This window comes from Hydra vulgaris, chromosome 03, assembly GCF_038396675.1.
Source record: "Hydra vulgaris chromosome 03, alternate assembly HydraT2T_AEP".
NCBI lineage: Eukaryota > Metazoa > Cnidaria > Hydrozoa > Anthoathecata > Hydridae > Hydra > Hydra vulgaris.
Window position 1 is genome coordinate 27,609,759 of NC_088922.1, and position 12,901 is coordinate 27,622,659.

At 25.5% G+C, this 12,901-nt stretch overlaps 2 protein-coding genes across 2 annotated transcripts in view; one reads left to right on the plus strand and one right to left on the minus strand.

The window, feature by feature from the left end:
* LOC100207349 (presequence protease, mitochondrial) overlaps nucleotides 1–1,653 on the plus strand; it is a 177,184-nt gene extending 175,531 nt beyond the window's left edge. The window contains exon 33 of the mRNA XM_065792819.1: nucleotides 1,513–1,653. The gene's annotated coding sequence lies outside the window, so the exon portion shown is untranslated. The remainder of the gene's footprint in view (nucleotides 1–1,512) is intronic.
* LOC100214453 (CAAX prenyl protease 1 homolog) lies at nucleotides 1,647–12,577 on the minus strand. The gene is made up of 10 exons (XM_065792821.1): nucleotides 12,442–12,577; nucleotides 8,555–8,701; nucleotides 8,314–8,400; nucleotides 8,102–8,218; nucleotides 6,801–6,953; nucleotides 6,525–6,722; nucleotides 6,340–6,450; nucleotides 4,471–4,587; nucleotides 4,253–4,396; nucleotides 1,647–1,890 (listed from the first exon to the last, which is right to left on the minus strand). Exons 1-10 carry the CDS (start codon nucleotides 12,520–12,522, stop codon nucleotides 1,669–1,671), a joined length of 1,377 nt encoding a protein of 458 aa, XP_065648893.1. The 5' UTR covers nucleotides 12,523–12,577; the 3' UTR covers nucleotides 1,647–1,668.
* Between the last annotated feature and the right edge of the window lie 324 nt (nucleotides 12,578–12,901).

The following is a 12,901-nucleotide window of genomic DNA, read 5'->3' on the forward strand; positions in this document are numbered from 1 at the left end:
AGTTTTATACGACCTTCAGTAAAAAATCGTCAAATACTAGACAATAGTAGAAATAAGGACTTGGTTAACCTTTATTGCGTTGTCCGGTAAAAAACTTTTAATGTCGGGTCATCCTATCTTTATTCGGAGATGCAAATTATTTGAAGTGTAAAAACAACTGTTCGCAGCTTGAAAGGGCAAATAATTAAATATGATTTTTAGCTTACGATGCCATCTCCATTATAAAATAAATACTTTACGGGGAAAAAATTTGTTTATACACTTGTATATTTTTTATTTAATACTGACTAAAAAACACGTTTTAAACGCATATTAAAGTGTTATTGTAAAAAAACCAATAAAACTATATTTTCAGGCTGTTTTGTCATTATAAAAAGTTTGTACAAATAGAAAACAACCTCGCCACATTGTTTTACTGTTGCTTAATTTAGTTTTTAACACGTAAAATAACTCATTTAAATAAAATGTGTTTTATTGTCAGTATAACGGCGTAATCCCAGTGGGCACCGGACTAAAAAAAGACGTCTTTTGAACGTTCAAAGACGTTCGAAACGTTTAAAAGACGTTTTTTTTATGTCGCGTGCCCACTGGGTTTTAAGAAAAACAAACGTTGTTGCGAATAAATTTTCTAAAATACGCATTTACAAAAAATGCTTAAAAAATAGGTTCTGCTAACAATTTTTTTCATTGAGGTATGCTTTATCTATTGTTTTTATACCCTTTGATAGAATAAGAATTTTGATACTAATAGGCAGGGTTGGGGTTGTATTTGCATTTGGTAATATTAGGCTACATTGTTGTTTGTATTTGATTAAAAAAAATTTTATTTGTATTCTATTGAAATGTATTTGAAGTTCCATAAACTAAGTTAACTAACAATTTTTGGGGAAAAACCAAGAAAATTATTTTTTTTTGGTTTTAGGAAAAACTAAGATTTGTTGTTTTGTATTTTGTCGTTGTAACAAATGTTTTTCTTTGTTAACAAAATTTGTTTTCAAGTAATATTTGTTAAAATACTTGTTTTCATTCTTCTATTTAGTATACCATTTTTGTTGATTTTATGTTTGCATTTGATATCTTTATGTATTTGAAATAATTGTGTTGAAGAATTTGGAATTAACGTATTTTTATTCGACCCCAACCCTCCTAAAAGGTTGTTTTTTTTATTCATTTAAACTTTCAGTCACTTTTTGAAGATGTGACCCCCCTATATAAGTTAAAATGCAAATATCATTTCCATATTTTCTTTTTGCACTTCATGATTATCTTTTGTATTTATTATTTGATTGTGTATCTATGTGTGTTATATGCATGTGTTTGTACCCAGAACAATCGTTGGACGTCCTACGGACTTGTGACCTCCGTAAGACGTTGTATAGACGTCTTACAGATGTCTGTGTCCGCTGTGTGTGTGTCTATATATATATATATATATATATATATATATATATATATATATATATATATATATATATATATATATATATATAACAAAAATATTTATGTGTTTAGGATTAAATCGGCTGCATCTCTTAGGGATAGTTTATCGCAGGAACTGTCAATATAACAAATATGAAGGATTTTATTGAATCGTTGGCAATAAATATTTTAAAGAGTAAATTATTAGATAATAAAAACAAGATCCATTTTAAATTATGATTTTATTTTTCACTCACTTTTTACTTTTAATGCTTTTAAACGTTCTAATAACGGCGGATGAGAATAGTGGTAAGATGAATAAAGTTCATCAGCTACAGGAAACCCAAGGTTTTCTTTATTTAATTTCATAAGTGCTGATTGAAGCTGTTTTGAGTAAGACAGACTTTTGGCAAACTCGTCGGCTTGAAATTCGAAACGCCGGCTTAAAACAGTCATTAGAAATCCAACAAGCTAGAAAGAAAAAATGTATTTTAATTAATATGGTGCCAATCAAACGGAGGGTCAGAAATATTTCTAAAATCTTATAAACGAGAGGGTCGGACTTTTAAAAAAGTTTGAAATTTTTAAAAACAACAACAAGAACAATTAACCAGGCATCGGCGAATAGTGTTTTCATTAAATGAATAGCGAATTACTATTCGCTAGTAGTACTAGCGAATAGTACTATTAATACAATATTAACTACCCTAAATTTTGCATGGTTATAACTAATGAACACCAAATGATTAGATAAAATTTAAAACCTATTGGTGAATTTAAATTTAGTATAAGATAGTAATTTAAAACATTTTATTAACTTATATTTGATATACCTGCATATCAAATATAATCATATATCAATATAATCACCATCATTTGGGGTTGGGTTTCAAAAAGAGAAAATAAAAAATAAAAACAAGAAAAAGAGAGGTAAAGAAAAACAAGGAAACGAAAAAAACTTGAAAGTAAAAAAAAAAGGTATAAGGAAAAAACCGAATAAGAAAAAAAACTAAAAATCGAATAAAAAAGAAAAAGAATAAAAATATGTAAATAAAAGAAGACGAAGAAAGAAAAAAACTTATATACTATATAAAAATAACAAAACTATATTTGTAAAATAAGGAAGATTCTTTGTTGTATTGTGTTATTATTTGTTGTTATTATTCCTTTCTTGTTTCTTGCTTTTTATTATATATTTTTTTTGCGTTCTGTTGTGTCGTAATGTTGTAATTTTTTTTTTAGTTTGTGTATATTTATCGCATATATTATACGAAATGATACTAACTTTAATACTATTTTATCATGTGATACGTTTCAAATTTTCTTTTCTTCTCTCTTTCCAACACTCTTTTATTTCAATTTTGTTCATTCATTATAAACACTTTATACTTTTGTTGCTTTTATTGTGTTGTGTTTTCGTTTGTTACGTGTTTTTTTGTATCTGATGATGAGGTTATTTTTATTATTATTAAAATAATATTTACTATATTACTGTTATTGTTATGCTAACTCTATCATTAATATATATTGTGTTATTACATATTATCACATATTATTTTAACTGTATTATTAAGATTATTAGACGTTTTTTATATTTTCATCGAATTTTTTTTAATTATGTTAATTTATGTTTTGTATTATTGAATATTATTATTGTTGATTTTATTTTTTGTTTATTTTATTTAGGTGTCACTCCTTTGACTAGTTTTTACTCACTATGTTACTATTTTACTCACTAGTGACACCTAACCTGATTTTCAAAATTATAATTAAATTTGTAATTTGTTTGTATTTGATTAAAATGACTCACTATGAGTGACACCTAACCTGATTTTCAAAATTATAATTAAATTTGTAGTTTTTTTTTTAAATTTGGTTAAATAAATGAATGGTTGGGGCAGATAACTTTTTTAAATATTTTTGTTTCCAGGCTCCAATCACCATAATTTATTGTAAAACATTCTCGTTTGACAACTGTGGGTGAATACTCGGGGAAAATATCTTTAAATGGAGGGTCATAATAAAGTGTCCAAAGGGGTATTCTGAAATTGTCCGTAAAATGAGGGAGTAAAAATAAAATAATGGGATTTTCGTTATTTAAAGAGAAGACCTTGCATTGCAGTTTAATGTTGATATTGGTATTTTGATTAAAATAGAAGATTTTGCAGCGTAATACTTAATGTTTTTAACAAGTATATAATTATTTTATGATCGTTAGTACTTTTAAACTGAGCTAGTGGTATCATGGGCGCCCGCAGGATTTTTTGATATTTCAGATAGGACACTTTCACAATTGTGTAAACTCCAAACTTAAGTATGTTTATACTTATGCCAAATGAGGAGGCTTCGCAAAAATTTGGGATCGCGGAGGCCTAGGAACAAAAAAGCCCTAAAACGTCCCCCCCCCCCCGCCCCGCCCAAACGTGAGGGCACTAATATAGTAAAATTTTCAACTTTACTATCGTAAACTAAATTCAAATTTATCAACAGATTTTAAATTTCGTACAAAAATATTGTAAATTACAAAAGTTATGACCATGAAAAGTTTATAATGTAAAATAAAAACTTTTCTAAAAAATATTGTAAATTACAAAAGTTAGCTTTATGAAACCAAAAATCAGACAAATTTATGAAACCACATCAAATCTAATGTCAAACTTAAAAGAGTTTACTTAAAATTAAATTGCAATGGACCGTATCTCGTTTTTAAATACAAAAGATACTTCTTATAAAAATAGTATGATGATCATCATCATGACAACAAGTGATCACTTTGATCATTATGACCATTTGTACAACATATTTATAAAACATATATTTTAACTTATCTTACCTCATTATAAGGAGAAAATATAAACTGAAACACAATAAGAAGTCCAATAAGTGTTGGTTCCTGACTATAGAATCCAAAGCTTTTATATAACGTTTTGTTATCCATAAGTAAACCAAACACAAAAAATGTAAGAATCAAATTTATCTAAAACAAAAAAAAAATCATGTAAATGAAATGTTTATTTAAAAAAATATTAATTAATATCAAGTTATAAAAACCTGGCTTATGATAAGATTTTTTAAAGTATGATTCAGCTTCCAGTGTCCTAATTCATGACCAATTACTGCTAATATTTCTTCGCTTGTACATCCTTTATCTTTATTATTATCGTTTGCCTAATAAAAATATAAATATTTCTAAAAAAATATTAAAATTAGGGTTGAGCTTACTGATATCAGTAATATTGTTTTATCAATTTACCAATAAATTTCGGTAAATTTTTTATATTATTTATTACAATATCCACGAGTTTACTAATGCTCTTGACATTAGGGACAATTGGGAAATGCTTTTTAATTACAATGGATAAACACACCTTTTTGAAAAATTGTACCTTAGGTACTTGCGTATGAATATTCATTAGAAAAACGCTGGAAATTTGGGTATGCCTCAAATTGAAAGTGCACTGACAATCATCACCAAAGTCAGAAAATATTCATTTCATTTCAAAAATGCAAGAAAAAAAAAGTAAGAAAAAAAATGTGTAAAATAGTAAGAAAAAATCATCAAAATTATGTTTCACTTATTATTGGTTGCAGAACAAAAAGAAACAGTCTACTTTCAATGACTCAACAGTTTGTCAATGTCAAAGATTCAATTAGAAGAGTATTGAAAAATATTTCTCTACTTGCAATGATTACGAATTAGACCTTTTGTCTGATATCGATACTTTTATAAAACAAATTAGCAGCAGAAGCTTTTTGCTGAATAAATGCTCTTCTTATTGCTGTGGGAATTTTCGAGTTTCTTGAAAACAGAGCGAAATAACGAAAATCAACTCTTTGTATAAGAATGAAAAACGCAATTTTGAAACAATTTGACTCTTCAAACCTCTCTGCCTCTCTTCAAATCATGTTTTTAAATCAGAGCAATTTTGAGAGATTGAACTGATATCTTTTCAATCCAAAATGCTTGAGCATTAAAGAGCATAAAGTTTTTAATTATGCTTTTAAAATCGGTTCTTTAAAAGACTGTCTGCCATTCAGATAATTCAGAATTTATTCAAGAAGTGTATAGCGCAAAAAATCTTGACAATATCACTTAAATATCACTAAAGCACTTAAAGACAAACTTGAGTAAGCAATAAAGCATTTGTCAAAAAATGGCGCCAGAATTCAAACAACGAATTAAAGTCTTTTTTAAAAGAAATGTTGCTTTATGAAGCAAACAAAAAAAGAATAACAAATCTTAAACTTCTGTTTAATGTACTGGTGACCATCTTTTCCACAAGTATAAAGTCTTAAAACAAAATTTTATCTATTATGATTGATGGCTTATTTGATACACTTTAATTCCTCAAAAAATTTTATAAAAAAATTACCTTTGAAGAAACAGAACCTCAATCGTATTGTATTTTTACTAATTTTTTCATAGTCTTTTATTTAAGACCTTTTAAGTTTGTTTTTTTTTTACCAATTTTAACAATAGATTTTAAAGTCGGTAAAACTCTAATTAAAATCAACTCAACTCTATATAGATTTTATCTTACATAATTTAGGCTGCTAAAACAACATTCTTAAAACAAATAACAGAAATAATAAATTAAAAAAAAAAGAAACACACAATATAACAAAAATACATAAACAAACATTATTTTGTTACCTAATAAAGAAAAATCGCCAAATTGTTTCCCTTGCTAGCAACCGTCAAAAAAATCTCTTTTTTTAACTAATTTTTTTTTAATGTAAAAGATTGACTTATTTACTTTTTTTCCAGATTAGGAAAAAAAGTAGTCAATATCTTAAAGAATAAAGCAATAACATATAAGCAAAGAAAACTTATCCACAATATGGGTTCATAAAAAAGAAACTCATACTTATAATATTAATTTTAAAAATAGGAACTTTATAAAATTGATAAACAAAAACCTTTTCTTGTTCTTCATTTGCTTCCTCAGAAACATTGTCATTTACTTTTTTTATCTTTTTTTCTTCTTCAAAAGGACTTACAGAAAGAAGAGTGTCAAACAGAACAATTACCTTAAATTCAAAATAATAACTTTCAAAAAGATTGAAAAAACACTCTAATAAAAAGAAATAATATTTTTAAATACCTTCTTTTTGTACAAACCAAAAAAATATGCATTGCTGTGCGATGATCGTTTTGAGCCTTCAACTACAAGAATCTTTGAAAGTGGAAAATTTACACGTTTTGCGAGATCTTCAATAATTGTTCTTAGGTGACCTTCTGGCAAGGGAATATAACGATCAAACAATGGTGCTATGTAATCATGGTAGATAGCAATCATAAACTACATTTAAAAATACTGGAGATGAGAATTAAATTAACATGTACCATAATATAGAAATTTTAAAATATAAAAGATTACCAGGGAAACACCTAAAGCAAACAACCATGTGTAAATAAAGAAATATTGTCCTCCCCATTTGATGATCCAAATAAGAACGCTTGTGACAGGTAAAGAAATAGCAGTTGTAACAACTAACTTTTTTACAAGATCTTTAAAATAAAAACCTAATGTCTAAAGATATAAAATATTAATTCATGTCAGAGAAGATAATAAGTTTTGAATAATGCATATAGATAGTTTTAGTTGATGCAATAATAATTTTTTTTTATACATTATGATGATGGTGATCATCATTATATAATTATTTATGTAAAAAAAAGTCAAATGTTTTCTATAGCCTATTCTTATTTCTATTCTCAATAGCTTTTTTTCTGCATTAACATAAACAGAATGTACATTAAATATATTACAATATGCTAAATTAAAACTTCTCTATAGTTATGTTTGATATTTATAACATTGTTATTAGTATAAATCTCTACGTAAAAATACATTTAAATAGATAATTAGGAAAGTCAGGAAGAAATACAGCTATTTTTTCATGGTAATTTTTGAATTTGGTACTATTTTATTTTTTAATATAAACCATGAAAAAATGGTGCATAAATCACCTAAATAATTTTTAACAACTCAACAAATAATAAATACACAAGATCAATACTTAAAGATCAATACTTTATATCTTTTCAAGGATTTTATCTGAAATTGCTACTAAGAGAATAATAATATAAATAATATATCAAGATTATTTTTTATTTAAAATTTATATATAGTAATACTTATGTTTTTAAAACAACTATTTTTAAAGAAAAAAATATGTAAGTTAAATCGTTTTCAAAGTATTATATTGAACATTACATCTACATTGTTTATGACAATTTAACAGAAGTTTAAATAAATTAAACAAATTTTTATTTCCTTTGTTTGTCTCAATATTGACTCAATAATCAATAAAGGACAAAATGTCTATTTTTAATTTTTGTATAATCAAAAATGAAGCCAATTAAAATAAATTATTTTAGTTGGCTTATCACTAATAATATAATCAGGTACTAAAATAATATAATCAGGTATTAAAATAATATAATCAAGTAAATATAAATTTAGAAAAACATTTGAGTTTTTTTATCATTTTTTTAATCTTCTATGCCTGCATTTTTTTTACTATTTGTATTCTGTTTGTATTTGTAAAAAGTGCTTGAAATGAGGCAGGATGAGCAGGAATGACATCCTGACTCATTTCTATCATAAACCTTCTATCTTTTTCTAACTCTCTTAATATAAAAACAGAAAAAGTGTAAATAAAAAGTAATTTAAACCTGTTTATTAAAACCATGACGTTCTTCAATAACAAAATTTGAATAAAGTTTCCAAGGAAGACTAGTTACTGTGCTAAAAAGTGTTGAAAGCACTAAGAAAACACAGGATTGTTTGATCTAAAAGATAGACAATAGATAATTTGATAATACCTATTTTGTTAATAAACCTGATTGTTAAACTTTATCGTGGTTAACATAAATAAAGATTAAACCTCATGTGTAGCATCAAATCCTAAGGCTTCATTAAGTGAACCTGACACAGCCCACAAAAATGGCAAACCACCCAATAGCAAAATGACCTAGCATATAAACATAAAATTTATACACTAAAAATAGTAAAATATTAAATTTTTATAGGCATAAATAAAAATAAAAATTATTAAAAAAAAAAAAGTTTATATAGTTTTAACAAGTCTTTACATTCAATCATTCTAAAATGATCAACATTAATACCGTTAACTCTAACTGTGAATAAATTGATGATACAAAGCCAAACTTGGATCTATCAACTTGATAAAGCCGTGACTTCTCGAAGGTTTGTTTATCTAAACTATCTTTGAGCTCTACAGGAATATCTTTAGTGTTAAGATAAACTTTGTGCTACAAAAATTTAAAAATAATGAAGCAGATAAAAAATTTGTTTTACTTAAAAAAAAACAAAAAAACTTTAGCTTTAATTATGGGTGACCATAGTACTAGTTTTTACCTAGGAGAAAACAATAACATTACAATAAACTTGTTGTTGTATTTGAAAAAAAAAATTTAAGCTTTTAACTAAGGTGATGAGTATAGTGTGACAGCTGCTCCTTAAAAAATTAATTTTTATTGTTAAAGGCTGTTCATAATTTTAATATTGCATATTGGTCTAAAAAAGCAATAAAATTTCATGAAGATTGCGCAATTTACTATTTTATTGCTATTATATCTTTTTTTTTAATTTGTTTTTTGTTACACCAGGTCCTCTATAAAGTTTATGTGGATTATGTGGATTTTTTGTTACACCAGGTCCTCTATAAAGTTTATGTGGATTATGTGGATTTTTTGTTACACCAGGTCCTCTATAAAGTTTATGTGGATAATGTGGATTTTTTGTTACACCAGGTCCTCTATAAAGTTTATGTGGATTATGTGGATTTACAAAATTTATGTATAATAATATTGTATGAATTTATTTGGATTTTTTGTAAAAAATTTTATTGCAAGTAATAATATTTCAAATATGGAAAGAAAAAAAAAATGTCTTCAATTTTGTATAATATAATAAGTATTAATATTGTTATTATTATTATCATTTTTATCTATTATTATATATTAATGTCATTAATATCAGGTTTTTAGATTAGATTATTAATATTTATAAATGACCTTGAATTGCAACAAAACTTTTCAGAATTATATACATATACATTTTTAGAAATTTATGATATATATATATATATATATATATATATATATATATATATATATATATATATATATATATATATATATATATATAATATTGTTATTGTATTTTTTAGTATTAAATCATGGTTAAAAAGGTACACAACAAATGTATGAAGTTGTTAACAAATGTATGAAGTTACTTATCAAAAAGATACCATTGATGTTGATGTTAAATTTATGAAAAGCATGTTGTGTGATAGATTAGCTACATATTCTGGGGTAGACAAGGTAGTACGGAAAAGACAAAAAAGCAAATAGAATAACAAAAAAATAATCTGAAGCAAGAAGAAACGAACCCATGTAAATGGATTTTTGAAATGATAATTCTTGAACCAGACAGTAGCTCTTGTGAGGATGAGAATATTGAAGAAGTTTGCACCAGAGCACAGAATAAGAAACACAGAAGAGTTTTTAAATGTGGCATAGATATCTTGTTCCTCATGACATGAAAAATCCTGACTTTTTTTCATGCAGTATCCACAACAACATCCCATCAACCCAACTTAGTGTCATTGTTGTAGTCTCTTGTAGCAGCATGCAGGGGTAAGCCTTACAAACTTTGTCTAAAAGCAAAGACAGCCCACTAGTATTAAACCACCATTGTACCATAAATAAGTGCAAAGATCAAAGAAAATTGGATGCTATCATCCAAAAAAAAAAAAAAAGCTCCTTGGTGTTCCCTCTCATCCAAAATCAACTTAAAAAACTGTTAGATTCTTGGAGACATTAAAGCAAAGGCAACTAATAAACTTCTTAGAGAATGAAAGTGTTAAGAAAATGTTATTGGCATGGTTTTCAATACAACTTCATAAAATACAGGTAAGCTTAATTAAATACAAAATATCTGAATGAAGATAATACAACTACACTGTAATAATACACATTTTCAGAAAAGAGAACTGCTACCTGTGTGTTTCTACTGAAGGAATTAGATAGTACCTTTTCTGGTTTGCTTGTTGTAGGCATGTGGGTGAGTTTCTTTTGAGTTTTTGCTGGGAAGGTTTAAAAGTAGAGATATCAGCTAGTCAAAATATTTTAATTTTCCAAAGGTGACTTCAATTGGCTATACCTTTTGTTATTACTTACAATCAATATATTATACAAAAAAGAGTAAAGAGCTACTTTTTACAATTGGAAAGTAGTGAACTTACTTATAGTTTTAACTTACAACTAACATTTATTTACTATATTTTTTTCACTTTTCTAGATTCAATAAATATTTCCCTCTTCTGTCATCAGATGAACAAGTATTATTGCCCTCATATGATGTCTGTTGAAGAAGAACGACAGCAAAAGATGGCTAAACCTTTTTGTGAATCTTTTACACAATCATTCACATGAGGTAATTACAAAGAGCTGTTTCAGCTTTGTCTGCCATTAATAACTTATCAGTCTGAACCAAAGAACTTTAAGAAGCTCTATCCTGGTGCCCTTCACAAAGTGCTATGCAAGCTGCTCCTATAAACAGCTTCTTACGAGAGCTTTTGGTTTTTAGCACGAGCTATCTGTTTATTCCTTTAAAAAATTGCTTATTAAATACAAAATTCAGTTTTACACTTTTTTTAAGCAAATGATTGCAACATTAATATTACGAGAATAAAAAAGCATCATTTATTGCGGTGTGAAAATATTCTTTAAACGAGTCTTTGGGTTTTAACACTAGCTATTCTTAATAACTAATTTGTTAATAATACTTATTTTATTAAAAAAAATTTAATAATAATTATTTTATTAAAAATTTGACTAAGAGCTATAAAAGTATTTATTGCTTATAAAAAATGTTTTATATTTTCTTATTGTGACAGAATTCAGGCGTTTTAAGAACTATTACAACAATTAAAAATTCCACAATAAAAGAGAATAATATATTTAAAGTAAATAATGTATAAAATATATAATTCAGTCATAAAATAAAAACTATTATGCAATAATAAAAGTGTAACAACTTTATAATTTATCAGTTAAACAATTTTATATATTATCAATATAATTTAGAGTGTAATATTTTTATATTTGCCAGTTACTCCAATCAAAAACATATGCATTTTAATCAGCGCACTTTTTTACTTTTTTTTTTTTTTTGCAACAACCATGCCTTTTGAAAAGCATTGCAGTTTATTATGCAATTAATTTATATCTTTTTATAAAAATGACATTGTATTTTTCATTTTAGTTACAACAATAATTATATTATTATATACAGAAAAAATTATACTTTTGCAAGAGCAAAATATATATATATTATATATATATATATATATATATATATATATATATATATATATATATATATATATATATATATATATATATATATATATATATATATATATATATATATATATATATATATATATATATATATATATATATATATATATATATATATAATATATATATATATATATATATATATATATATATATATATATATATATATATATATATATATATATATATATATAAGCGTATATTAAAGATTCAAATATTGATTTAATATTGACAATATCCTCATATTTATGTATGGGAGAGACATAAAAATCTGAACTGAACTTTAATTAGCTTTTGCACTGCACTCTTCTACATTAAAAGGAGGGTGAATTTGCAAACTATTAAACTGATCAATGAATTCAGTAATAAGTTCAACTCATTGGTATTACCAAACAACAAAACTTTAATAGCAATATATGGTAATAAATAGTCCGCCAACTTTAGAAATTCACCATATTACCTTTTAACATCATAATTTTCGCTACTATTATTTAATAAATTATTATTAGCAAATAAATATCCTACGGATTTAGTTATACAACTGGATATATATTATCTTAAAATAAGATAATGAAATTAGATTCATGTATATTTGAAATAAACGGAACAATTGTATCACTAACTTGTCTGTAACTTAAATAAGTTTCCCACAAAAATGTTATCCACATAAAGGTCAAAACACCGGCAAAGATAAGGTCCACCATTTTGGAAATCGGCTACTCAACGCCGTTAATGCATGTTCTGGAAAATACACGTTTGCGTTTTTATAAAAAGGTTTGTTTTACTGCAATTTTTAGCCCAATTAACTTTTTTTTTTTAATTTTTTTTTTCCCCGAGCGCTTTAATTTGTTTAAAATTAAACAAAGTTAACTTTTTTTTAAATTACTAAAGTTTAGATTTTTGTTTTTTTAAATTACTAAAGTTTTTACGGCTCAGAAATAATGACAGTTGTAGAAAGAAAAACAAGAAAAAATAAAATTTTGCTTTACAGTTGATGAACTATATTTTTGGTATAAAATGGTGCTGCTCTCAATGAGGATAAAACATTCAATTGAGAAAACAACTTTTTCAAACAAGTTTTAA

What these genes read in the sequence shown, in the direction of transcription:
- LOC100214453 (XM_065792821.1), bottom strand. Translation starts at nt 12,522, where the DNA reads ATGGTGGACCTTATCTTTGCCGGTGTTTTGACCTTTATGTGGATAACA. An exon ending in TTGCTTTAGGTGTTTCCCTG is followed by an intron (nt 6,723 to 6,800) that starts GTAATCTTTTAT and finishes TTTTAAATGTAG; the next exon opens with TTTATGATTGCTATCTACCA. An exon ending in TTGGTTTGTACAAAAAGAAG is followed by an intron (nt 6,451 to 6,524) that starts GTATTTAAAAAT and finishes TTTGAATTTAAG; the next exon opens with GTAATTGTTCTGTTTGACAC.